At 43.9% G+C, this 27,221-nt stretch overlaps 1 protein-coding gene, 1 long non-coding RNA gene and 1 pseudogene across 5 annotated transcripts in view; 2 read left to right on the top strand and 1 right to left on the bottom strand.

Moving 5' to 3' along the window:
• The window catches only part of LOC309351129, a 34,673-nt gene extending 27,046 nt beyond the window's left edge, over nt 1–7,627 (top strand). The window contains exon 3 of the long non-coding RNA XR_014160707.1: nt 7,355–7,627. This is a non-coding gene — a long non-coding RNA (uncharacterized lncRNA). The remainder of the gene's footprint in view (nt 1–7,354) is intronic.
• COG5 (component of oligomeric golgi complex 5) overlaps nt 1–27,221 on the bottom strand; it is a 166,378-nt gene that overhangs the window by 47,812 nt on the left and 91,345 nt on the right. For all 3 annotated transcript variants that reach the window (XM_081878475.1, XM_081878476.1, XM_081878477.1), the window contains exons 8-11: nt 15,558–15,723; nt 13,781–13,893; nt 13,601–13,678; nt 4,615–4,696 (exon numbers count right to left, since the gene is read on the bottom strand). In XM_081878475.1, coding sequence (XP_081734601.1) covers nt 4,615–4,696; nt 13,601–13,678; nt 13,781–13,893; nt 15,558–15,723 — 439 coding nt within the window. The remainder of the gene's footprint in view (nt 1–4,614; nt 4,697–13,600; nt 13,679–13,780; nt 13,894–15,557; nt 15,724–27,221) is intronic.
• LOC309351288 (myosin light polypeptide 6 pseudogene) lies at nt 23,302–24,157 on the top strand (annotated as a pseudogene). The gene has a single exon. The product of its transcript is annotated as a myosin light polypeptide 6 pseudogene (transcript).

The raw sequence follows: 27,221 nt of genomic DNA, 5'->3' as shown, positions 1-27,221 counted from the left end.
TCAATAAACTATAGTTGAATAAACCATTGTTTAGCATTTTGTGGTAACTAGGCCAGTATCACTGCCTTCTCTCAGGGCATAATTTGACTAAGGATCCATTTTCAATATAATGACTCAACTCTGAAACACAAGAAAAGATTAAAGTGTCCCTGAGCAAATGTCCCTCCCACTACTGAGTAACTATAGAGACCCAACACATACAGCTAAGAGGTAAAGTCTCTGAAATAAGATGGAAGGATTTCTAGATAGGTTTTTTCCTGCAAATTAAACACTGTGACCCTTCTCAGTCACCAGCAGAATTTCCACATATTATTTAAAATATCATTAATCAGAATATATAGACATGTACCTCTCTTAACAAGAGAGGCTGATTTACAATTTGTTGTATTTTTCTGATTTTGAATAGAGCTACTTATTTTGCTAAACCCTACAGATTTATTTCCAAGGTTTAGATTTCATACTTTTTAGAGTTGGATTTTGCCAAGCCCACACTAAAGTTAGGAGTGTCTGAAAGAGGGCTTGTCTGTGGGCACGCCTATTGTGTTTGTTGGTGACTAAATGCTCTTAAAATTCCTAAAAAGAGCCCAGAAGCTTCACTGGATACATGTATAATAAACAAGTTAAAATACCCAATGAGTGAGAGAGTAACAAGGAAACGAAATATTATTGCAAAAGACATAGGATGTACAGACACAGCTTAGGCCTGAAACATTTGTGGGCAGTTTTTACATTTCTTTATACTTTACCTTACAACCCTTTAAAGGAGGATTAGACAAATGGCTATGCTCTCCCTCTACTGCTGGAGGCAGTAATATTTCTGAATATCTGTTGCTGGAAAGCAGAGGAGTGGCCCTGCATTCAAATCCTGCTTGCTCTTTTCCCATGAGCAACAGTTTAGCCATTGTGAGAAAAGGATGTTGGACCAAATGGGTCATCGCTCTCATCCAGCAGGCTCTTCTTATGATTTTACAGCCACATTGGGGGTGGGGTGGGGTGGGCAGAAGGAATAATAATTGGAACCACAGAAAGATATGAGTTCACTGTCCCAATCATAAAAATCTCCCCCTCCCTGAATTTGCTATTTGTGCTGGCAGGAACACTTTACAGGCAGACTTTCTGGAGTGGGGAGCAGCGGCGTAGCGTGGGTTGTCAGCACCCGGGGCAAGGCAAGTAATTTGTGCCCCTAACCCCTAACCTGCCGCCGCTGCCAGCTTCTTCTTGCTGCTGCCTGGGCTGGGGTATTTACGGTAAGGTAGCCACAGCGGCGGCGGCGGATCCGTGTCAGGTGATCTGAGGCGAGTTGCCACTGGCGCTGCCGCCCAAACGACGCCGCTTGCCCGGAGGAGGAGGAGGGCAGAGAGGCGAGGAAAATGCAACATGGCCCAGCAGCTGCAGCAGCGGCGGGGCTGTGAGGAGGGGCTGCCTGGCGCGCCCTCCGCGGCCCTGACGCGCGGGGACCGCGGCGAGCGCTGAGAGCCACTGCCTGCCGGACGCCTTCAGCCCGGACGCGCGCACAGCTCGTCGGTTCCGCAAGACATGGGGCTCTGCTACAGCCTGCACCCGAGGCTCTTCGGCAACTTCGGAGGCGGCGAGCGCCCCCCCCCCCAAGATGTTGCGCCCGGCACGGCCGGCCCCCCCTGCACCCCCCACGCTACGCCACTGGTGGGGAGTAATTCATGAAAACTGTGGTGGGGTTTTATTTTGGTGGGGGGGAGGTTAACACCCACACCCATGGCCCCAATTTAGATTGGAGGCCCTGTGGCTGCTACTGATATCGAAAAATTCACACATCTCCCTCATGACATGTAGCTTGACCCTACGTAGGGAACTGATGCAGCCTGAGTCCAGGACCCGGCAGCTATGAGGAGTCCTCTGAGATGCCAATTTCTTTCCAGCCTGACAGCGTATTTTTTATTTAGTAATGGTGAAGTATATTTGACAGTATTAGGCAGTCACTCATATTAAATTAGATCACTTGGTTACTTAGCAACTATACAAAACAACTGCGTACAAATAGAGCAATAGGCAACTTTCACCGTTTTTAAAAGAGGGGCTAAAAACTTCAAAGATGGTTACAGAGATGCTGTGCACTTGCAGAAAGTTAAGATTTATCCATAAGCACAAAGGGAAAAATGCTAGTAAATTCACGAAACTATTGTTGTGCGGCTTCAGTATCTGTTTCACCTGAAGAAAAGATACGCAGTCTTTTATATTCTTTGACTAATGTGGAGCAATACAAAACAAAACAAAAAAAACCTTTCCAGGTTGCCTTTTTGTCCTGTTCTTCTCCGAAGGATTTCAGGACAGCCTGCACAGTAGGTCAGGGGTTGGCAACCTTTTTTGGGCCGTGTTTCAAATTTTGGGAGAGTGCAGGGGATGCCGGTCACAAAATGGCTGCCACGTGGAATGTGTCATAGCAACCACCCATGGTGGAGACAACCACCCATGACAACCTTGTGCTTACCACAGGAATGTCCCGATTGTGGAGCTCACAGAATACTGCATAGACTGATGGTGCTACTGTCTAATAACAACAGACAGTGTTCTTCAGTGCCATGAAAAATACACATGGCGGCCATATGACACTCACTCTCTCTCTCTTTTTTTTAAAAAAAATAATTTTTATTAACTGGCCAATCACATCAAATTAAATCACATCATATAAATTCCGAATTACAAAGCCAAATTTTAAATTTTGTTGGGGGGACCCATACTTCAAGATCCAAAGGGGAATTCTGATCATCTTCTTGCTGCTGCGTTAAAGTCCAAATCAGTCCAAATCAGTCCAGACAGAGTTCATAATTCTATCCCATCTTATCTTGCTGTTTCCACTTCACATCTTGTTCATATATTTTCTCTTTTTTCTTTATGATCTCTTCTAATAGTCTCCTTAAGCCGATAAACACCAATACATATGACACTCACTCTCATTTCAAGGTACCTGAACATTTTGCCTCATAACTTTCTTTCTAGAGACTTCTTTATTTTAATGAAAGCTCAGAATCTGGGGAACTTAGCCAATGAAAGCCTTCACGGCACCATGGCATCGATGGGCAAAAGGCTGACAACCTCTGTCTCAGAAAGTAATGGTGAAATAACTATGGGGGAAAGTCGTGCATGTGCAAGTAGTGTTTTCAACCCGTATCCCCCTAGTTACACCACATCAGCTCTCACACTTTTCTAATGTTCTTGGATTCTTGACATGTGATCAATGCTCTCTAAATGGGTGCTCAGAAATATTCATACATATTCAATGACAAATATTTATCACTAATTTTCCAAGAGATTTTTTTTAAAATTGCACATACCACACAGGGGCCAGACAAATGTTTTAGTATAAAAAGGGGGGGGGGGAGTAAATTGCCATTATTCAGTTACTGCAGTGTGTCCTGCGTGTTTCTTCAAAGTAGCATACAGTGGTGCCTCGCAAGATGAAATTAATCCGTTCCGCGAGTCTCTTCGTCTTGTGGTTTTTTCGTCTTGCGAAGCATGGCTATTAGCGGCTTAGCGGCTATTAACGGCTTAGCGGCTTTAAGAAAAAGGAAACAAACTCGCAAGAACTCACAAGACGTTTCCTCTTGCGAAGCAAGCCCATAGGGAAATTTGTCTTGCGGAATGACTCAAAACACGGAAAACTCTTTCGTCTTGCACGTTTTTCGTCTTGCGAGGCATTCGTCTTGCGAGGTACCACTGTAGCTGGACTCAGGACTGTGCAAAACCCAATTTCCTCAAGGCAGCGCTTCTGTTGTAGGAAACGTGATTTCCTGAGCACTGAAACTGCGGCATTTTAATGTTGAAAAAATACGTTTTCTCTTTCCACCTAGTGCCATCAGAATGCTGTGTGGGTTACTGCTGCGTGGATATCATGGGCACCTAGTAGATCAGCAATGCAACTCTTCCCTACCTGCATTATTTTGTGCAGATTTCCAAGCAAGCAAGCAAAAAAGGCAGCCTATTAGTATTACTGTTATTATTATCACTATATTAATTTATATCCCACCTTTTCCCCGAAGCTCAAGGTGGCTTACAGCTAAAACACCACAGAACTACCTCCTCCTTATTACATTTCCACAGGTATTTGTTTTTTAAACTCAGGTATGTAGCTGTGATGCAGTCGAAATATATTTTTAAAAATGTCCAGTAGCACCTTAGAGACCAACTAAGTTTGTTCTTGGTATAAGCTTTCGTGTGCATGCACACTTCTTCAGATATACTTCTCTTTCAGTGTATCTGAAGAAGTGTGCATGCACACAAAAGCTTATACCAAAAGCAAACTTTGTTTGTGAAAGCTACATCTTCTGCTACTTCAGCAGAGTAGGGGACATCTTCCCTGCATGCCAATGAAAAAGCCACTTCCTGCTTTTGCTGGGAGGTTGTCAGAAGCTCTGAAGACAGGCATTCCTCCCCCATGCTGGACCGAAGGACTGGATATATTGCAGGAGACAGTTACATATTTTTTTGGTGGGGAGGGTTGATTCCTACCAACCCACACTGGTATTTTATTGAGCACTATTTGGCTGGGTAGCGGGGGCGGCAGCAGTGGCGAATTCTACAGAATTAACATATTTTCAGGATACATGTAGAAAACAAAAGAATCGCACAGGCGATACTTACAGTCGGTTGCCTTCTGAAACTGGGAGGCAAGAGTCTGAGTCACTGCCGTCCAAAATGTGCACAAAATGTCTGACAGGCCATCCTGGGAGAAAAAGAGGACGAGAGAGATAAGTCAGAAATGCCCCAAATTTACAGCTAGGGATACTGTACTCTTCATGCCTCAAGGACCACCAAGAAGCTGCCTTAAACCGAGTTCAGGCCATTGGACCATCCAAGCGGTATAAAAACACAATCTAAGGATTTGGCATATTGACTGTAACCAGCAGTGCACTTGACCAACAGCACTCATCAGCGAGAGAATGGATGGGTAGAAAGGTTTTTAGCATGCACCGAAAACACACCATCGCCAGCACAGGCCTTATTTCCAGGGGGGGAATTGTTTCATTAAGCTTGGAAGCCAGGTGAAAATTACACACACACACAAAGAACGTTAAGTCACACAAACAGCGATTGGGCGGGCGGGCGAGGGAAAAACATTTGTAATGCTGTCTGTGAACTCAAGTAACAGACAGATTATCATCTTGTAATACAATCCGCTATAGTGGAAGCCGCTGACAAGATGAGTAATGGACTGCATCCGATTAACTTTTCAGCTCAGTGGAAATCGTTTCAATCAAACTCCTACTCTTTTAAAGAGCAATACAGGACGAAGGGCATCAGCCTCTTGTGACCTGTAAGTGTATTTCAAGAGCATGGGAGGCTTTTTGCCGAGTCTGGTAACCCATTTCCCTCAGAGCAACACAATGAGTTCTCCCTTCCACCAGCAGCACACACAGGTGCGTATATAAATGTAGTTTCAACACACACACACAGGTGCGATCTTATTTGTGCACTTTTAGATGTCCTCTTCCTTGAGTCTTCTGCTCTGCCGGTGATGTTTTGCTCCTTTCTATGGCCATGCTCCCCTTTATTGCTCCCAATTAAGTTGTCTTGAGACACTTATGTGCACTTAGAGGTTATTAAGGTTAGTATTCACACCTCAATTGAATCTATATTTATCTTTCGATTTATGCTTATGACCACCCAATATTATTCCACTTTGTACATTTTTATCCTTCTGTTTTTACGGACTGGACCGCTATCCTATTTTATAGTTGAATGAGTCCATATTTTTCCTGTATTTCACTGTAAGAATGCAAGAAGAGACTGGTGGATCGGGGCCTTTCTAGTCCAGTATCTTGTTTCCCACAGCAGAAAATGCTTACACAGAAGCTTATGTCTGCATAATGCACATTGATTGACTGAATCAAATGCCCAACCTTTTCAAAAAGCAATAACTATAAATATAAGAACGGTTCAACACAACAACCCGTACATAAAATCAATTTAGATCCAGGGAAGATATCAGTTGGGATAAAGAAGCCTTATGGAAATAGGAACGTCTTTAGCATGTGCCCAAAAGCCAATGGTGAAGGCGTTTCTTTGCTATGCAAGGAGTGGCAGTTCCAAAGTGTAGGTGCTGCCACACTGCAGATGTTTCTGGGGATGGTATCTGCAGGGTGCCATCTCCCATAAAACATAGATATAGTTTAGGTATGTAGGGCAGGGGTTGGCAAGCTTTACCTCACCTGGGCCGCTTCACTCCAGTAGAGATCCTTCCGTGGGCCGGATTGCTCATGCGCCCGCAATTTCCAGTGCTGCGGAAGTGAGTCCCCGCGCTGTGCCATGCTGGTTCAGCACAGAGCGCGGGGGCTCAGTTCGGGGGCGGCTCGTGGGCCAGTTAAACGACCCCCATGGGCCGCTTGTGGCCCATGGGCCTTAGGTTGCCTACCCCTAATGTAGGGGGTGAGGTGATCTTTCAGGCATGACAACACTTTGATAGCTTGCAACCAGCAGATGACCCCAAGAGTGGACTACAAGTCTCCTTTAGCTCACTGACTCATTGCAAGTCCCAGCTATAATCCAAATGTGCTCTTAAATAACTACAGATATGCAATGTGTGGCAATGATAGAGAGGTTCCTAATCCACTGGCGCATGTTCACTTGTGAAACTAAAATTCTCTCACTCTATTCTGATAAATCACAGAACAAAGGGAAGCCATAGGAACAAAGGTTCAAAGTTACACATTTCTGCATTATGCAACATTATGCAATGTTGACGGTTTTGCCCAATAAATTTCCAGCTGGAGGTTCCAAGCAAACCAGAAGTACTACATCTGCTGCAAGCATTGTATCACATGCATCTGCAGATGCTCACATCAACAGAACAGGCTCCAAATTTAGCGTACTGCTGCCTAGTCACAGGATTATAAGATTATTCCTGAAGGCAAAAACGGCTGGTAGTGACAGAAATGTGAACCTACTTGTTCACATTAATCTATCCTGATGCCATTGCTCTAAAGTATAACTGAATGTTCCAGTCAATTACTACCAAAGAATCAATGAATTCCTCAGAACCAGCCCAAAACCTGGCATACTGTGTCATCTGTGATAACAAGCAATGACATTACAGCTGCAATCTAAAAGTCTCATTTCAAATTATTTCTTCAACATTAAGACAGAACAAGTATCCTATTTTTAGACAAAACATATTTATCTGCTCATTTAGAAAAATCACAAGCTTGCTGTCTGTCTTTTGCAATTAATCCATATTTGAAAGGAAAACCTAGTATTACTAGTGAATTTCTATCTATCAGTCCTCTTCAAACAGGCGGGTGGTGCCTATTGCTAGTCTACTGGAACGCTAAGCAACGTGGATTGACAACGCAAATATTCACAGTGGTCTGCCCTTCTTCTTTAGTTATGGAAAGTTGCTTCTTGTACAACAACAAATCTGCAACAGAGCTGGAATCCTCCAGGACTATTTATCTAACGCATCACCTTTTGGGATCCATCCCTTAAGCAGGTGGGATAGTCCAGATGATCAGGTTAAGTGTGAAATGCCACCACCCTCCCTTTCTCAGGTAGGGTAGAAAAGAGGCAAACCACCTGATGAAGCAGATTGTGGCCCACCAAAGCTTAGGCCATAATAGATGTGTTAATTCTATTAAGGTGTCACAAGACTCTGCTGCTGTTTCTGCTGCAAATGACAAAGATGGATACCCTTTCTGGGGGAAATTATATCAGCAGTGTGAACAGGGCTCACCAGACAATCTCATTACTTGTTGAGTCCATAGAGCTTTCTCAATAAGAGCAGGAAGAGATTTAATTGCAGAAGCAAGATATGACTGCACCCCCGCCCCTCGAGGGGATGGGGAAGGAAGAGAACCAGCTGCAAAGTAAGGAGACTTGAACACTACAAGTAGCTCCCAAACAGGAGAAAAATCAAAAGCCTTCCAGCTTTTTTAACTCCCTCCAGCCAATGGTGGAAATTTACTACTGGGAATTGAAATAGAATCATAGAGTTGGGAGGGTTGTAGAGTTGGGAGGGACTTCAAACGTTATCAAGTCCAACCCCTGCAAATGCAGAAATCTCAACTAGACCATGAATGCCAGATGGCCATCCAACCTCTGCTTAAAAACCTCCAAGGATGGAGAGCTCACAACGTCTCATGGGAGTCTGTTCTACTGTCAAACAGCCCTTGCTGTCAGAAAAATCTTCCTGGTGTTATGCCGGAATTTCCTTTCTTGTAACTTCAATCCATTGCTTCAGGTTCTGTCCTCTGGAGCAGGAGAGAACAAGCTCGATCTACAGTACTACCTCGGGTTACATACGCTTCAGGTTACAGCCACTTCAGGTTACAGACTCCGCTAACCCAGAAATATTACCTCGGGTTAAGAACTTTGCTTCAGGATGAGAACAGAAATCGTGCTCCGGCGGTGTGGCGGCAGCAGGAGGCCCCATTAGCTAAAGTGGTGCTTCAGGTTAAGAACAGTTTCAGGTTAAGAATGGACCTCCGGAACGAATTAAGTACCGTATTTTTTGCTCCATAAGACTCACTTTTTCCCTCCTAAAAAGTAAGGGGAAATGTGTGTGCGTCTTATGGAGCGAATGCAGTCTGCACATCTATCCCAGAAGCCAGAACAGCAAGAGGGATCGCTGCTTTCACTGCGCAGCGATCCCTCTTGTTGTTCTGGCTTCTGAGATTCAGAATATTTTTTTTCTTGTTTTCCTCCTCCAAAAACTAGGTGCGTCTTGTGCTCTGGTGCGCCTTATAGAGTGAAAAATACGGTACTTAACCCAAGGTACCACTGTATCTTCCATGTGGTAGCTCTTTAGATCAGAGCTCCTAACTGTGTGTCGCGACACGTTAGTGTGTCGGCTGCAGTGTGTAGGTGTGTCACGCTAACGCTCCCTGCGCTCCTCCCAGAGCTGGAAAGGGGTTAGTTTGACCTCCGGTTTGCTGTCTAAAAAGTGTGTCACCAACACGAAAAGTTTGGAAAGCTCAGCTTTAGATATTTGTAGATGGCCATCTTATCTTCCTCCTAGTTTCCTGTTTTTCAGGCTAAACATATCCAATTCTTTCAACTGTTCCTCCTAAGGCTTGGCTTCCTGTCCCCCTTGATCATCTTGGTCGTCGTCCTCTCCATAAACAGAAGCAGCAAAGCTCAGATTACTTAGCACTGGGTAGGAAAAAAATCCTGGGGATAAGTACTTCCATTTTGTGCCAAGTGACTACTTGGGTTGTAATTGTCGTGGAGAACATGCTTGATAAATAGACCCTCTGGTGAGCATTATGACAGATCAATAGTTAAAAATACAGATAACCAACAGCTACCATTACATCCTGGGCAAGGTTTAAAATGAAAAATCAAAATGACATTCCACCTGTGCATTATTAGATGACTACTTGCAAGTGCTCAACAGTGTTATTTATATAGGAAAAATACCAACTCTTACTATGACACACTGATTTCAGTCCTCCTTTTTATACAGCACATAACACAGCCTCCAGAAGCAGTTTGATTAAAACAATGAAAAACATTTATTCTCAAGGCCCTTTGAAATGTAAAGCTATACAGAGAACATTACTGTGCAGTTCATCTGCTACAGGGTCCCAAAACAAAGCTCTTAATACTAATGTGGACAGGGTTTTTCTAATCATCGAGGCCCCAAAGGCAGGTTTGGAAAAAGCATCTTGAAGACAAAAGACCTTGGAAGTTACCCCATAAATATTTGTAAGCTATAACAGAGGACTGCAAAAGATTTAACAATTCTGTATTGCAGGCCTCGTGGGACTGAGCGAAGGAAGATCCGTACACGCTATTTCTATAGCAACGTGACTTCCAAATGTGAGACTCCGAGCAAAAGATATCATTTGCAGTAGTAAAAAAAAAAAAATGTCATTAGAGGAACTGTCAAGTTCCCAATCACCTCAATCCACCCTTTATTTCTGTTTGTGGTGTTTTGAATCAGATTTTATATACATATGTATAATGCCTATATATTTATGCTCTTGTGTATATGAAATATAGTGTGGTGGTCACACAATCAATAAACACCACCACAGTTTTGAAGAGGGTCTTGTGTTTTGTTTCACTGCAGGCTACATTTCATTATATTCAGTGCTTTCCAGTGGCAAAATAACATTTTAAAAGGTAATCTCTTTATGTAGGTGCCAGGGAGAACATGGTTTAGATATTTTTGAATATTGCTTTTCAAACTAAAACGAAAAAGTCAGGTGTGTGTCTTTGCTTTGTGTACAGATGATTCCAGGGGGATAGTATTTTTATATGGCAATAATGTCTAAATCAGGGATGGGGAACACTTTCCCACCTGCTCCTTGGCAACGTTCTGGTGAGCACATGGCAGTGATGGGAAGGATCAGAGGCAGAAGTGGGGGTGGCCAGTGACCAATGTAGGTGGAGCTATGGCCATTGACTTGCATTGCAGAGTCTCCAAGGAGACAGATGGGCATCTAAAGTGGAATCACAGCTGTTGAGGGAGATAGATGTAATGCTAGAGTTGACCTCACCACCAGTAATTAGCAAACAGAATGTAAAATGCAGGGTTTATGTTACCATCTCCTGTGAGAATGGGCATACGGCCCTTTAAAAATGGACAAGTTCCAATGTGTTTTGTTGTTAGATCAACTTTCTAATGTGGACACACAAAAATCCAACCTTCTCTCCTCTCCCAGACACTTTATGTAGAGTGGAAACGGATAGTATCATACGTGAAATTGCTTTGGCTTTTTAAATGAGTATTAGAATTTCCATGATTTATCAGCTTATTTTTAACTACTGGCAGCAGACTCAACAGATCCTGCACTCCCATCTGGCTGTCCCTATTGCTCAACAGACACTGAGGGTATGCTTGCATTTCTAGATTTTAGCTGCTTGTTAGGCAGTTCCAAAAGTCCTACCTAGCAGCTTGTGACAATACAGTGGTACCTCGGGTTAAGAACTTAATTCATTCTGGAGGTTCATTCTTAACCTGACACAGTTCTTAACCTGAGGTAGCACTTTAGCTAATGGGGCCTCCCATTGCCACCGCACCGCTGCCGCGCGATTTCTGTTCTCATCCTGAAGCAAAGTTCTTAACCTGAAGTACTATTTCTGGGTTAGCGGAGTCCGTAACCTGAAGCGTCTGTAACCCGAGGTACCACTGTATGTTAGATAACTAGGGGACTTAAAAAAATACATGATAGCCTTATTTCAGTAGCAGAAGCAAAAGGCAGGTTTTCAGCACACAATACCAATGCCATCTATGAACGTTAAGGCCAGTGCGCATTTTGTTTGGGGTTCAAATAAAACTGCATTCCGTTAGAAGTTCAGAGAAATAAGCACTGGGACAGAATACAATGGACTAAAGACCCGCCCCTCAGCCAAATAAATGCCAAATAATGGTATCAAAATAATGGTATCCATTTGAATGATCAACACCCTTCTGTTGAGTTCTCTTGACTAGTATTACACACTCTACGTTCCACATGAGCATGAAATCACAATAAAACAAAATATTGTTGAATTACTTAAACTAGGATTTACAGTGGTCCTCTCTAGTACAATGTTTGCTAGGGAAGTGCAGGAATTTTTAAGGGCATCTCCCTCCAAGCCATCAAAGGGGGCGGGTAGGGAAGCTTTTAAAAAAAGAGGTGTATCAGTCTATTAGATCACCCACCCATCTTCTGGTCCCAAAGACACATCTTTGGACATACAACCAAACCGAGCAAATAATATTTTTAGAAATGTGGTGTTCATAGTGACCAGCCATGAAAAAAAGCCACCCCTATTCCTCATCACTTAGATTTTCACACATAAGTGATTTGAGTATACTGAGCAGCCAGAGAGATCTAGGCTGACACCATTTTGCAGAGGGAGAATGAGGACGTGTCACTGAGCTACGAAACGTCTTCCTCTATGTGCCAAAAAGAAATTTACAATGCCAAACACAGAAACATTTTGGGGGCACATCTCTCAGAATTGACCTCACCACCAGTAATGAGTAGGGCACAAGAGGAGCCCTTTACAGAAGCAATGCTAATTCTTGCAGGGCAAGGCTTATGCTTCCCTATGCCGTGCAGTTCTACCCTTGACCATGCTTCCCACTAGTTTACCCAAGGCAGGTCCCTGGCCTATAATTTCCTGGCATCAGTGTGTAAGATAAATTACTATTACTCAGCCCAATGCCTTGTGAAGGGCAGGCTGTAACTCCTAACAAAGACCATGTAGCTGTGAGAAGCTTCTCCTATAAAGAGGGTATGTTTCCTAGGGTTTTTCTTTTAAGTCGATTCATAAGAGAAACTCAAAGAGCATGCCGCCGCAAGAAACAAGTTTCTGTTTCTCCATTTAATATTTATATTGCAAACTATTTGCATAAACGGTCTCTCCTCTCCATTAAAAAAATTGAATCTGCTGGAATTTATCCAGCACATGGAATTGGAACATTTTCTCTTTCCCTTTGCATAAAATTTGAACTTGAACATGAATTGAGGAAGGGGCTCTCCTTCACAAATTATGATAGATGAACTGATTGGCTAGCACTGTTATTGCCCCTTGGGAAGATAATTCATCAAATTTGTCTAAATAAGAATACAGCACAATACAAGTGAATGGATAAGAATAGGTATTCAGAGGGGAGCTACTGTAGGCAAAGGACAGCCGTGGATTGTTTATCAAAGAGGGAATTGCCAAAAACGAGAGAAGCAGATGGCTGGATCATGTGACAAACCATACAAAGACACATTATCTTACTAATACATAAGATTAATTAGCCAATGCACACAGTATCATGGCGAAAGATAACACTGATCATTAATAAAGGCACGTAACGATATTTTATTATTCTTTCAAATATGACAAAAAAGCAGTCATCCCAAGGGATTGGGCCCAAATGCTGCCATGTGGAGATGGGGCAGTGTTTATGCACATCTCTTGTGGGGTTATCAATTCCTCCCATACTTCAGTCTCTTGCATTCCCTAAAAAGCCATTCCACAGAGTTCCCAATCTTCAAAAGGTGGTTCCCCCCGCCCCCGAAAAAAGTTCAGAGCAAATTACACTAGTTTCCATCCAAGGCAAGGAGAACAAGCAAGCAAGCAAGATATCCCTGGTGCTTTGCTGAAACTGGGCCACTTCATCTACAGCTGCACACAAGGGATTCATAGACCAGGCCATCCCTGTGCTGGCAGGCTAACACTGTACACAAAGCAACAGAGGTCCTGGTTTAAACCAGACGCAAGGCCCACAAAACAAACGGTTAAGTTCTACTTGCCTGAAAGGTACACATACAAGCTAGCCTTGTGTCTGTGCCCAAGAGACTATAGATCAGGCATAGGCAAACTCGACCCTCCAGATGCTTTGGGGCTACAACTCCCATCATCCCTAGCTAACAGGACCAGTGGTCAAGGATGATGGGAATTGTAGTCCCAAAACATCTGGAGGGCCGAGTTTGCCTATGCCTGCTATAAATCTTGAATCATCCATCAATGCACACTGTTCGGGCTAGTCTGTGTGTCACCACTATTTCATTACACACTGAAATACCAAAAAGCGAACACTCCCTTTCTGCTGACATAATTAAAAAAGGCGTTACCTTTGCAATAATGCACTTAGTTAGAAAGAAGAGATGTGGTGCAGGGGAAGAGGCCAGGGGAGAAGCGTTACCTTTGCTAATTCTTCAATGAAGCACACCTGTGTAACTGGATCTCTTTTCATGGACAGTACTTTCCGCAGATGCTGCACCTGAAAAGGAAAGATGTCATTTTCAGCCCAACTCGCTTCTGCATTTCACAGTGCCCTCCAAACCGTGCCAAGCCAGAAGAGGATGTTTAAATAGCCAAGTACCTGCCCACAAGCTGCACAGATTTGATCCATCAGCTTTTCCATATTGGTCCATAGAGCTGCTCTAAAGGCTGCCGTGTTTCCTGGTGTTGGCATGGATGCTCTTCCAGGACCACCTGTTTTAAGAACAACCTGTCTCAAAAACTTAAACGACAACAACTCAACTTGAGGAATTGCTACAATTAAGAAGAAGAAGAAGAGTTTGGATTTGATATCCCGCCTTTCACTCCCTTTAAGGAGTCTCAAAGCGGCTAACATTCTCCTTTCCCTTCCTCCCCCACAACAAACACTCTGTGAGGTGAGTGGGGCTGAGAGACTTCACAGAAGTGTGACTGGCCCAAGGTCACCCAGCAGCTGCATGTGGAGGAGCGGAGACGCGAACCTGGTTCCCCAGATTAGGAGACTACCGCTCTTAACCACTACACCACACTGGCTCCCATGCTGCCATGCTGGCAGGGGCTGTTGAGAGTTGGAGTTCAATGACATCTGGAGGGCCACAAGTTCTGGGCTAAACTCCCAACTCTATGACTGCATAAAAGTGTTGGGTTTATACCAAGGAGTTTGGTGCTCAGAGCTCCAGTGAGCCATGACCTCACTGGATGGCCCTGGGCAAGTTAACAGACTCTGGACCTCGTGAGGATGTCGCAAGGACAAAACAGGGTAACTCCCATATATACTACCCTGAGGTACTTGGGGGCAAAAGCGGAATATAAATGTGGCCAATGTAAGTAACAGCTCCTTCTTCAGACATAGAGGCCTCAATAAATCTCTGCCAGCACACAGTGAACAGCTAAATCGCCACGTTTTTCCAATGTGTGTTAACTAAAGGTAACCATTTCTGAAGTGTGTCCATATATCGGTGCGCTTTTTATTATTTTGGATTTTATTTAATTTTGTTTGTTTTTTTGTGTTTTTTTTAATAATATTTTTATTAAGTTTATGAAATACAGAAAAAAGAGATAAAGACAGAAATAGAAAATAGAGTAGAGAAATTACAAATTTCCATAATGATTTTATTTAATTTTGAAGTTCATAAACCACCCAGAGGATCTGGCTGATACGCAATATAGAAGTGTCATGAATAAATAAAGTTATATATTTGATATGTTCAGAAGTAGAACAGGAAGTCAATATTACACTGTTATTTAAACACTTTCACAAAAAGAGCTCCAAACTCCATAATGTAGAATGGTAGAGGACCTATTGCCTCCTTCCTTTGTATTTTATTTTTAATGGGGAAGAATTATAAGCCTTTTTGGCACATGCCAAGAGAAAATCCAAGACCTAAAGCAAATGTCGTAATAGCTATGATGAGGGTCACAAGTATAAGCGCTAAAAATGCCAGCTGAAAGCGATGCTGTGATATATATATATATATATATATCTGTGTGTGTGTGTGTGTGTATGTATGTGTGTGTGTGTTTCTCAATTGGGGGACGTACTTCTGAGTAAACATTGTGCCGCTGTAGTTACTATGCTGCACCAGCTGTTGACATTACTTGAAATCTGGAGGGAAGGAGAATACCGTGCTGCAATATTAAGTACAACACGTTTGAAGTGAGAATGACTTGTAAATGGGCCAATTCATTTACCTCAATGTGACTTTTCCACTTCGCAGCTTGCAGTATTATCACACCCAAAGAAAAGAAACAGCTTACCAAACAGTAAAGTGTGATGAAGACTAATATGAACATGAAGAACTGTATTAGATCCTGCTTACGGGAATATAATGTCCAATTACCAGGCACTGTATTAATAAAGAAGGGAGAAGGCATAGTACCTCTAGCCACTGTCTGAGAGGGCTGAGTCAAAACCTTAATATCCAAGGCATTGTTGATGTTCTCCTCCAAAGACGTGCAGTAACCATCCACAACATTCGTGACGGTGACTTTCAAAGTGCCAAGGTTATAGAAAACTTGAAGAGCCGTTCCTACTTGGGTAGGATTCTAGACAGGGGATGGAAAGAGACACAGAAAGCAGAAAGTGTCAGTATGTTAACCATTCATTGGTACGTACAGAATTTGCATACCACTTAAATGTAAATAAAACCTTGGAAGTGGTTTACAAAGGATATAAAATATACATTCAAACTGTCAATAAAAAAACCAAAGTTTAAAGCAAGTTTTAAACCCCCCCCCCAAATATAAATAAAATAAACCTGTAAAATGTACATTATAAACTAAAATTGCAGATTAAAAAACACACCAGCTTTACAGTTAAAAGATTGATTCCTTGTGTATGGGGAATGAACACTATAAGGCACTTGAAAAAGTTGTATTTCTGTAAAAAAAAAAAAAAAGGCAGTTGAGATGGGATAAATAGCGTAAGCCAATACTCCCAAGTAAACCGGTCCCAAGGCCTTGGAAATGCAAACGGAACAGGCAGTATCAATAGCCCCAACCACCTAAACGTAAAGGAATTACAGTGACCAATTCACAAGACAGTGTTCATCACAACACAACCCTGATATTGGCGAGCTCCAATGGACCCATTGGTTTCTAATAAGAAAGAGATGATTCAGAACTCTCCTACAGCCATTTCATTCTATAATGACGTTTCTGAACATGTGGACTCTTTTCTCAATGGCAAATAAAGCAGTTAGACTGTTATCTCAGTAACTTAATAACTGGCATCCTGATCCTAAACACATCTGCCGCCAAATAAAGACTGGTTCCCGTAATCCTCAGACTTACAGGCTATTTTTAAAATGGAGTTCGTGTTCATTCTCTCTCATGCTGGTAAGTGAGATCACTGCCATACATTTGAACTGAGCTGTTTTGCATGTCACAGCAAATGCTTATTTATTTCAGTGCAACTTATTGAATGAAAAGATCCTTGAATTGATGCTTTGCAGTCCTTCACAAGTCAACACAACACTGCCACAGGTACTGCATTCATGGGAGCACAACTCGGGGTTCCTTGGCAGTCTTCATTCCTGAAAAACGCAGAGCAATACAGCTAATCTTTTTACCGTATTGACCCGAATATAAGCCACACCTGAATATAAGTTGCATCTTTAAAATTGGAGGGCGGGGAGGACAAAAAAGGAGAATATACCAGAATATAAGCCCCTCCATTCCTCACTGCTCCTGGCTGCATACTGGGGGCGGGGGAGTTGCACTGCATTGCCAGTGAACTTTCCCCTTCCCGGCCTTGGGGGAGAGGATGGGGACTACACATGGGGCAGGCGCCACATTTCCACGCTCCTGGCACTGTTTGCCCCCGACTCCTGGCTGTATACCGTAAGGTCACGAATATAAGCTGCACTTTAACTTTTCATGGTCGGAATTGGGGAGAAAAAGTGAGGGTTATATTCAGGCCAATATGGTACAGTGGTACCTTTGGTTACATACGCTTCAGGTTACAGACGCTTCAGGTTACAGACGCTTCAGGTTATGGACTCCGCTAACCCAGAAATAGTACCTCGGGTTAAGAACTTTGCTTCAGGATGAGAACAGAAATCGTGCTCCGGCGGTGTGGCGGCAGCAGGAGGCCCCATTAGCTAAAGTGGTGCTTCAGGTTAAGAACAGTTTCAGGTTAAGAACGGACCTCCAGAACGAATTAAGTTCTTAACCCAAGGTGCCACTGTATTTGCAGCCACCCTGACAAAAAGGATGACTCTATCTCACAAAACCCTCTCCAGGAATTCTTCACAGGTCTCACTTTTTTTTGGAATCTCTTGCTGGGGACAAAAAGCTTTAATGATCATGCTGCTGTGACTAAAACCAAAATGCCTCCTGTGTCGCTTAGTAAAAGCAGCAGCAGCGGTTTCAGGGGGAAAAAAAATCCTCTTTCAAGAGATCACTGAAATAACACACATCAAGTACCTTAGCAGGGCCAAAGCACAAAGGGAGCAGAGCTACAGTCGATTTCAGCATGGAAAAAGAATCACATACAGACTTCCTCATCCCCTGTTAGAATAACAGAACTATAGAGTTTGAAGGGACCCAAAGGATCATATTGGGAGAAAAGCAATGACAAACCTAGACAGCATCTTAAAAAGTAGAGACATCACCTTGCCAACAAAGATCCGTATAGTAAAAGCTATGGTTTTCCCAGCAGTGATGTATGGAAGTGAGAGCTGGACCATAAAGAAGGCTGATCGCTGAAGAATTGATGCTTTTGAATTATGGTGCTGGAGGAGACTCTTGAGAGTCCCATGGACTGCAAGAAGATCAAACCTATCCATTCTGAAGGAAATCAGCCCTGAGTGCTCACTGGAAGGACAGGTCCTGAAGCTGAGGCTCCAATACTTTCCCCACCTCATGAGAAGAGAAGACTCCCTGGAAAAGACCCTGATGTGGGGAAAGATGGAGGGCACAAGGAGAAGGGGACGACAGAGGACAAGATGGTTGGACAGTGTTCTCGAAGCTACCAGCATGAGTTTGGACCAAACTGCGGGAGGCAGTGGAAGACAGGAGTGCCTGGCGTGCTCTGGTGCATGGGGTCACGAAGAGTCGGACACGACTAAACGACTAAACACAACAACAACAACAGGATCATATAGTCCAAACTTCTGCCATGCACTCCTCAGATGATCTGTGCAGAGGCCCTCCTTTCCCTAGGAGCTCGATTATTTACTTTAGAAACTTTCTCAGGGACTAAACACACACACACTTCAAATGTGAGCAGGGGGTTCTTCATATCAACGTTAAAAAGCAGAGCACTTTACCAGCAGCTGCGGTGGCTCCAGGCACCTCCAGGAGTTTTTGGATCACCAAAAACAGCCACGAGGCCCTGAAACCGCCAGAACAGCGTTCCACGGCCAACGTTACCCTCAGTCCAGCACTTTCACATGCAGCACCGAGAAAGAGGAAAGAAATGAGAGGAGGCAGCAGTAATTTGGAGAAAGAGGGGGGCAGCAGTGAGATGTTAGACAGCGACTGGAAGTGGGTTTGGGATACTGGGAGAGACGTGGTGGGCTGGATGGAAAGGCCTGGAAGGTTGGGTCTGGCCCATGGACAGAAGGTTCCCTGCCGCTAGTTTAACATGTACCACCAACACCTGAGAAACAGAGAAATGAAACATTTCCCTGGTTCTCAAGGAAACGAAAGAAGGCCCACAGCATGCAATAACTAAATCAGGGGTCAGCAACTTTTTTCAGCCAGGGGCCGGTCACCGTCCCTCAGACTATGTGGTGGGCCGGACTATATTGTGAAAAAAATAATGAACAAATTCCTATGCCCCACAAATAACTCAGAGATGCGTTTTAAATAAAAGGACACATTCTACTCATGTAAAAACAAGCTGATTCCCAGACCGTCCGTGAGCCAGATTGAGAAGGTGATTGGGCTGAATCTTGCCTACACCTGAACTAAATCATGTGCTAATTAAACTGAACTAAAGTGAGAGCTGTGGCCACACTCTATGAAAAGCAACTGTCCCCTCGATCCGAAATAGCAAGTATTTCTTAAAAAATGGTATCTAACAAGCAGGCTTCCTTTTGAAATCCTACTGAATTTGTTAAATTTGTTAAATTGAGTAAGCATTGTTCTGGCAAAATCTTTCCTTTCCCCCTGAAATTCCAGCCTTGGAAAAAGTCCTGTGTGACTTGAAAGCTTGATTCCAGCATTCCATTAAAAAGAAAACTGCAGTTATTACATGATGGCCTAATCACGTACCACTCTCATCATTTGATGACTTCTAGCAAGAAAACAATTACATCTCCACAGCAAGGCAGGTTATCAATGAAAGAACATTTTAAAAGTGTGATTGGTAAAGGTTATTAACTGTTTGTAAATGCTTGCAGATTGCAATCCACCTACAATCTACACTATATGCAATTTTAATATATTGATCCCTATGGGTAACCAAAAGTTTACTAACAGCTGATTAGCAGCATTCAAGCTCTTTACCTACTTTGTCAAAAAGTCAAAGAAATAATACAGGTGCATTCCCACCCCCTCCCAACCAATTCTATTCACACTTATAGGGAGAAAGACAAAGTTAGGGTTCTCATTTACATTAATGATTTGAGCAAAGATTAATATGGAGTACAAAGATGTAATCTTGTGCATGTGGCATAAATTTCACCAAGAGCACTTCTGCCTCAATATGCAATTATTCAGAATTTAATGAGCAGCCTGGAGAGAAAACAAGATGGAGAATGTATAGGTCTAGAGGGGATCATGCAGTAGAATAAATAAGTGAAATCAGATTATCAACCCAAGGAGAAAAAGGAAGAAGAATTATATTATTTTCCCTTTGCGGGACCTCAAGGGTCATCTGATAGAGTTTTGACTCTGCTGTACACAGATGTGGTCTATTAATGCTGCCCATGTAATCATAGCTCACCTAATTCAATTACTTCAGAACCTGTTAACAATCAAACAGTCAACAGCCCAAGACACAAATGGAATTACATAGACTGGGGGAGAAAATAATTTAACACAATACATCTTATCAGGAAGGGATGAGCTTTAACAATTATAAACCTTATTTTTGAAATGAGCCAGAGAAATACGGAGGTTGCCAGATTAAATTACTGGAGTAAACTACACAGGAATATAAATCAATGGACGAGGCAAACAAAGTTCTACTCTCTATGCCTGGTAGGAGTGCGTATATTTCATGTAAATGTGGGGAGAATTTGAGGATGTGCTTCATCTTGGTAAGCTTCAATGTCAGGAAGTATTGGTCAGAACTTGGGTAGCAGTAGCTACTGCATAACATCACAACTCATAGCACTGAGCTGCTTTTGAAAGCAGTTTCAGGGTCTAGTGCAATTATACAAGAAAGGGACACCATTGCCAAAACACATAACTACAATGTCATTCCAAGCTATGACTGGTAACCAGTGGCATAGCGTGGGGGGTGCAGGGGGGGCCAGCCGCACCGGGCGCAACATCTGGGGGGGCCGCTCGCTCACACTTGCAGCTCTCTGCCCCCTGCTAAAATCCATGGGTTAGGGGGAGCAAATTACTTGCCTTGCCCCGGGTGCTGACAACCCACGCTACGCCACTGCTGGTAACTAAATGATTGGAGATGAAACACATCTTAAAAGCAGCCACTAAAGAACCAGCTATGCCCATGCAGACCCAAGCACATAATATTTGGCGATGTGTTTTTGCTATATTTATACCACCTTGACTGCAGAGATGAGACAAGGTATAAATTAATTAGTTAGGATGATAAATCAACATGAAGCACAGCAGACAGACCTGCCTGCTTGCCTCATGTGGGATGCTAAGAGAGTTACTAATTATATTTCTCTTTGGAATTGGGGTGAGGAGTGTTAATAAAAATCTCATTTCATTGAACATCCAGCTGCATATTTGTATTTCATGTAATGCTAAGATGATTACACAAACTTGCCTTCATGAATAAGCTGAAAAAATATGTTTGTTCATCTGTCTATAAATAGACACTGCTCATGTCAGGAAAGGCTTTGTGTAGCTTTTAGATCAGAAAGGGATCCTACTTTTAATACTCTCTAAAGCAATATCTCTAAAGCAGACTGTAAGCCAATATTTCTTCGGGAAGCTCTCTCATTCTTAACATTTTTCAGGCAGTGTGCCCGGGGCAGTGCAGATTAACCCCTGGGCAAAAAGGAAAGCAAATCTGGGCAAGACTAGGACATGGAATATATATGCAAGCATTTCCCAACAAGTTCTCCAAGAAAATCAACTGCTAAATTGAATAAAAAGTTTTTTAAAAGTTACTATAAATAGTTAAAACAAATATTTTTAAAAACCAGTGATTTGTCTGTTATTTTTAATCACAAACACATATGAATGTTGTTATGATTAAACTAGAGAGACTTACCTATTTTGCAGGTGGGGGAGGAAAGGAAGGTATCACAAAAGTAGAGTGGGGGGAATGGAAGGAGTTTTGGGAACAATGAATTCTTACACATGAATACTGAAGCACGAAGAGGTATTTGCTAAGTAGCATGGAAAAGAACAGACCAGTATTTGCAAATGCCCCATTATCCACTCCCTAAACCTTTAGTTCTAAATTTGAATTTATGAGTCACAGACACCTACTACACAGACATACAAACCATGCCTCTCCATTTTTGTTGAAAAAGTGACATAAAGGCTTAGGAGTAATAGGATGGAGAATCTCACTAGCCTGAGAAGAAACGAAAAACACTGGAAAACAAATGAAATCCTCATTGTTCATTTGGATTACACTAACCAACATACATAGGGCAAAATGGCCTTATCAATTCATGAAAGGAAATGAAAATGCCCTTTTACAGTTTAGCTGAAGGCCGACACTTGACTCCGTGATTGTTCTCAATTCACTGTGCCACACAAGATGACATTCCCACTCAAACTGGGGTGTAGGAGCTGGTCTTATTTATTTCTGTTTTATTTATTTGGGTGGGATGAAAACATAGAACAAATGGTATACAGCTTGAACTACAGGTTTTGGTAAAGTATCTTAAGAGCTGTCTCCTCCTATACAAGTCCATGTAAACATGGAGGTTATCTCCTGGGGCCCTGTCCCTCTACCACAGGGGTCGGCAAGCTTTTTGGGGGGTGGGCTGGTTCACCACACCACAAACCTCCTGGTGGGCCGAAAGGGCTGCTTTTGGGCTGCTCGTTCCTCCTCCTCCTCCACCGACGGCAGCAGCAGAAGTGGTGGCGGAGGAACAGCAGCCCAAAAGGGCTACTTTCGGGCTGCTCGTTCCTCCGCCGCTGCTGACAGCCTCTGCTGCTTGCAAGGGCAGGCACAGGAACTGTGGCGGCACGAGCAGTGGCAGCAAACAGCTTGCTCCAATGAGGGGCTGCTGGAATGTGTTTGGCCAGCTCAGCCCAGTCCCCTTCCTCCTCTCCACTGCGCGCAGCCTCTGCTCGCCCATTGGCCAGGGCAATTGGCCGGTGATTTGCTGCACCAGGAGGAGGGAGGAGGTTCCACTGAGGTGGGGGGGGGGAAATGTCGGCAGGGGAAAAATGGTGCCTGCGCCCGGAAAAAACCCCACAGAATCCCTACGCCAATCCACAGAACTGGCCATGGGGCTTAGGCTGCTGACCTCTGCTCTACCACCATGAAGGACTAAGGCAAGGATGGGGAACATGTGGCCCTGCAGACGTTGCTAAACTTCAATTCTCTTCATCCTTGACCGTTGGCTGGGGAAGATAGGAGCCGGAGTCCATCAACATCTGCAGGGCCATAGGTTCCCCACAACTGGACTAGGCTTTCTTTCATGTGGAGGGCTCCCTGGCTTGCCTTCTGGTGGGAAATTTACATTTTTCTATTTTGGCAGGAATTCTAGGAGCTGTATTTTAATAGTTTGCTGAAGTATTTACATATTTCAAAACTTCTGATTGCTTAAATGGTGAGGATAAATCAAAGATGGGGAACCTTCCAGGGTGCATGGGATCTCCCACCAGGGACATTGGAGATTTGGTGCTTTGAAGTCCTTTAGTTGGGACCTCAAAGCAAGTAGAAGATAGCAAGGTGCTGCTAAAGAGAACATTTCTGCTCCTTCTTCCTTCTGAAGGAAAAAATACCCTTCTAGTTAGCAGTGCACTGCTGACTGCTACATGTGCGGCCAAACGGAGCAGGTTTAGGTGCAAGAGCGCTCTCACATGTACCTAGGCTGCGCAGCAGCACCCTCACATCGTATCAGGGGTCCTGCTCACGCCAGGCGAGAGGAACTGAGAGCAGCCGGAATCATGTGTGACTTCTCGGAAGACCAGACCGCTGAGTTCAAGGAGGCTTTCCAGCTCTTTGACAGAACTGGAGATGGGAAGATCCTGTACAGTGTAGCAATGTCATGAGAGCCCTGGGCCAGAATCCTACCAATGCTGAAGTCATGAAAGTTCTGGGGAACCCCAAGAGTGATGAAATGAATGCAAAGACACTGAGCTTTGAGCAGTTCCTGCCCATGATGCAGACCACTGCCAAGAACAAGGATCAAGGCTGCTTTGAGGATTATGTGGAGGGGCTGAGGGTCTTCGACAAGGAGGGCAACGGGACGGTCATGGGAGCAGAGATACGCCATGTGCTTGTCACCCATGGGGAGAAGATGACCGAGGAAGAAGTAGAGATACTTGTGGCCGGCCATGAAGACAGCAATGGCTGCATTAACTATGAAGAGTTGGTGAGGATGGTTCTGAGTGGCTGAAGAACACCTCTAGCTTCTCCCGAGAACCTCTTCCAGTTTATCCTTAAAATGTTTGTGCCTTTTTATCTGTGTCTGAAACTACTTTTGGTTCCCACTTTCTCCAACCTCTTGGTTTAGTCCTTGAGGCGAGGGCTAAGGAAAGGAAGAAAAAAGCATTTGTCTGAAGGGGGGTGTTCCTGAAGGGAAGGGTAGCAAACTGCTGGCTTGTCTTGCATCACTTTATTTCCAGAAGTGTTCAGCTTATTTCATCTTGGTTGCTTTAATAAACTGTTCCCAAAAATGTCTTACTAAAAAAATAATAATCAGGGGTCCTGCTCAGCATTGGGTATTGTTGTGAGACAAAGTTCTCTGCAGAAAGCTCTCTTACATCTCCAAGACCAATCCTGCTACATTGGCTACATGATCCAAGTGTGGTTGCATGAGCTGATGGGCAGGCGAGCATGATATGGGGAAAATCGGACCCCCCAATTGGCCAAGACGAGTCTGTAGGCCAAAGGTTCCTCATCCCTGGATTTGCTCGCACATAAAGCAGTCAGATTAAACAACTCAACATGTAGGAGGATGGCCCCTGTTAAGTAGTAACAGTTTTAACCACATGCCTTATGATGTATTTAAGTGACCCATTTTAAACACTTTTTCTGGGATGGTCAGAACGGGTTTTAGGCCCCACAAAGTCAGCCAGATTGGGTAGTTGGGAATTATGCACCCTAAGCTCCAATAGATATTCTTGTTTCATTCATATACCTTATGACAGGATGGCCAAACTTGGCCCTCCAGCTGTTTTGGGACTACAACTCCCTACATCATCCCTAGCTAACAGGACCAGTGGTCAGGGATGATGGAAATTGTAATCCCAAAACCATCACTTGGCCATCACTGCCAAGAGGTAATATCTAGCTCCAGAAAGGAATTTTGGTGGCCTGCCACCCCTTAAGAACCCCAACAGTTGCTCATAAGACTGGTAGTTTGGGAAATGCCATAACTTTTGTAAGATGCCTAGATCACGAACCCTTTTGTGCATTATGATAGTACAACCTGGGCTCTTAAGACTATATGGGAGATTATGGCTTTGAGAGAAGCTGAGCGTGAAAGCATTTTCAGACATTTGTGAACACCATTTTTCTACGTGTTGGATTTTCTATGCTTTGTATATGAGCCAGTAAAACACACTGGAAAGATCACAGAAATGCACTGAAGATTAATTCCAGTACTGAACTCATGGCTCTCTAGCCCTCGGGGGCACAAGTTATAGTGCTGTCATTGACCTGTTTCCCCCGAGTGAGTTATTTAAGTCCAACTTGTAACATGCCATATGGACAATTTAACATAGTTAAAACAGAATCCCAAATTCTTTGTTTAATTATGCTGAAAAAGAGGGAGGGGTGAGATCCAGTACTGTACTCACTGAGTATCTGCTATCCCAGTCCTCCTCCCCTAGCTCCACTGTCAGAGTAGATGCTGAAAATCTGGCATGCAACATTACTTTTTAAACAGCTCATGATTCTCTTTCATTTGAAATGCTGTTGTCGTGACAGGTTTCTGTGGTACTTGCTTGCAACAGTCGCTACTTTCGCCTTCTCCATTTCTATTTTAAAAATGTAACTTGTAGCAACGACAACAGAAAAACCTAATTGGGGCGTGTGGCTACAGAAGCACCGAAAAATCAGCAGGGAAACAGGGGGAAATTATTTCCAAAAATGCCAGGGCGAGCTGTTCACATGCAGTCCACTCCTCTCCTATTGCAACTTATAAAGAACTCGAGTAATTTCCAAGTCCCAGATTTCCCCCATGGGTTTTAATACTCTAGTAAAGGTAAAGGTACCCCTGACCAACAGGTCCAGTCGTGACCGACTCTGGGGTTGCGCGCTCATCTCGCTCAAGAGGCCGGGAGCCGGCGCTTGTCCGAAGACAGCTTCCGGGTCACGTGGCCAGCGTGACTAAGCTGCGGCTGGCGAGCCAGCACCAGCGCAGCACACGGAAACACCGTTTACCTTCCCGCTGGAGAGCGGTCCCTATTTATCTACTCGCACTTTAAGGTGCTTTCGAACTGCTAGGTGGGAGGAGCTGGGACCGAACAACGGGAGCTCACCCCGTCGCGGGGATTCGAACCGCCGACCTTTCGATCAGCAAGTCCTAGGCTCTGTGGTTTAACCCACAGCGCCACCTGCGTCCCTAAGACTCTAGTAGAACATCGCAAACCCAGAAAAGCATTCACTGAAGCCTGTGACTTTAAAGGAATTTGGAGTAATTTAAAGATAGATAAGGACAGACATCTATCTAACATAGATGAGGATAGAGAAGGGTTGTAAGGGCAGCGGAGGGGGACCTGAAAATTCCCCAGCCTTCCCCCCCCCCAAGGGCTTCACCTTTCTAAATATGGAATAGTTCATACATTTGCGAATGATCAGAACACTACTTAAGACAATGTTTAGAATCCAATCAGTGCGAACTGAACATTTAAGGCTAACACTCACAGAAATATTTGGCCGTCAAACATGTGCATCTTTGTAGAGGAACTCAGATACAGTGCTGCCTCGCAAGATGAAAAGAATCCGTTCCGCGAGTATCTTCGTCTAGCGGTTTCTTCGTCTTGCGAAGCAAGCCCATTGACGGCTTAGCGGATTAGCGGCTATTAGCGGCTTATCGGATAAGCGGCTTAGCGGCTTAGAAAAAGGGGGGGGGGAGGGGGGAAAAAACCCGCAGGAACTCGCAAGACATTTTCGTCTTGCGAAGCAAGCCCATAGGAAATTCGTTTTGCGAAGCACCTCCAAAACGGAAAACTCTTTCGTCTAGCGAGTTTTCCGTCTTGCGAGGCATTCGTCTTGCGGGGCACCACTGTATATTTGTTTCACTTTATTAGATGGCTACTAGATTAAAAGAGGAAAAGAGATGCGGTTTCTATTAATAATTTGCCCCATTGATTTGAACAGGGGTCAGCAAACTTTTTCAGCAGGGGGCGGTCCATTGTACCTCAGACCTTCTGGGGGGCCAGATTATATTTTGAAAGGGAAAAAAACCCAAAAAATAATTCCTATGCCCCACAAATAACCCAGAGATGCATTTTAAATAAAAGGGCACATTCTACTCATGTAAAAACACGCTGATTCCCAGACTGTCCGCGGGCTGGATTGACAGTGGTGCCCCCACAAGACGAAAAAAATCCTGCGGGTTTTTTTCCCTTCCCCCCCCTTTTTCTAAGGTGCTAAGCCGCTTATCCGCTAATCCGCTAATAGCGCTAATCCGCTAGTCCGTCAATGGGCTTGCTTCGCAAGACGAAAAAACCACTAGACGAAGAGAATCGCGGAACGGATTCTTTTTGTCTTGCGAGGCACCACTGTAGAAGGCGATTGGGCCGGATCCGGCCCC

This window comes from Podarcis erhardii, assembly GCF_964252035.2.
Source record: "Podarcis erhardii genome assembly, chromosome: 10".
Classification (NCBI taxonomy): Eukaryota; Metazoa; Chordata; class Lepidosauria; order Squamata; family Lacertidae; genus Podarcis; species Podarcis erhardii.
The sequence above is the reverse complement of the archived record's forward strand: the minus strand, read 5'-3'. Positions and strand labels throughout refer to the sequence as shown.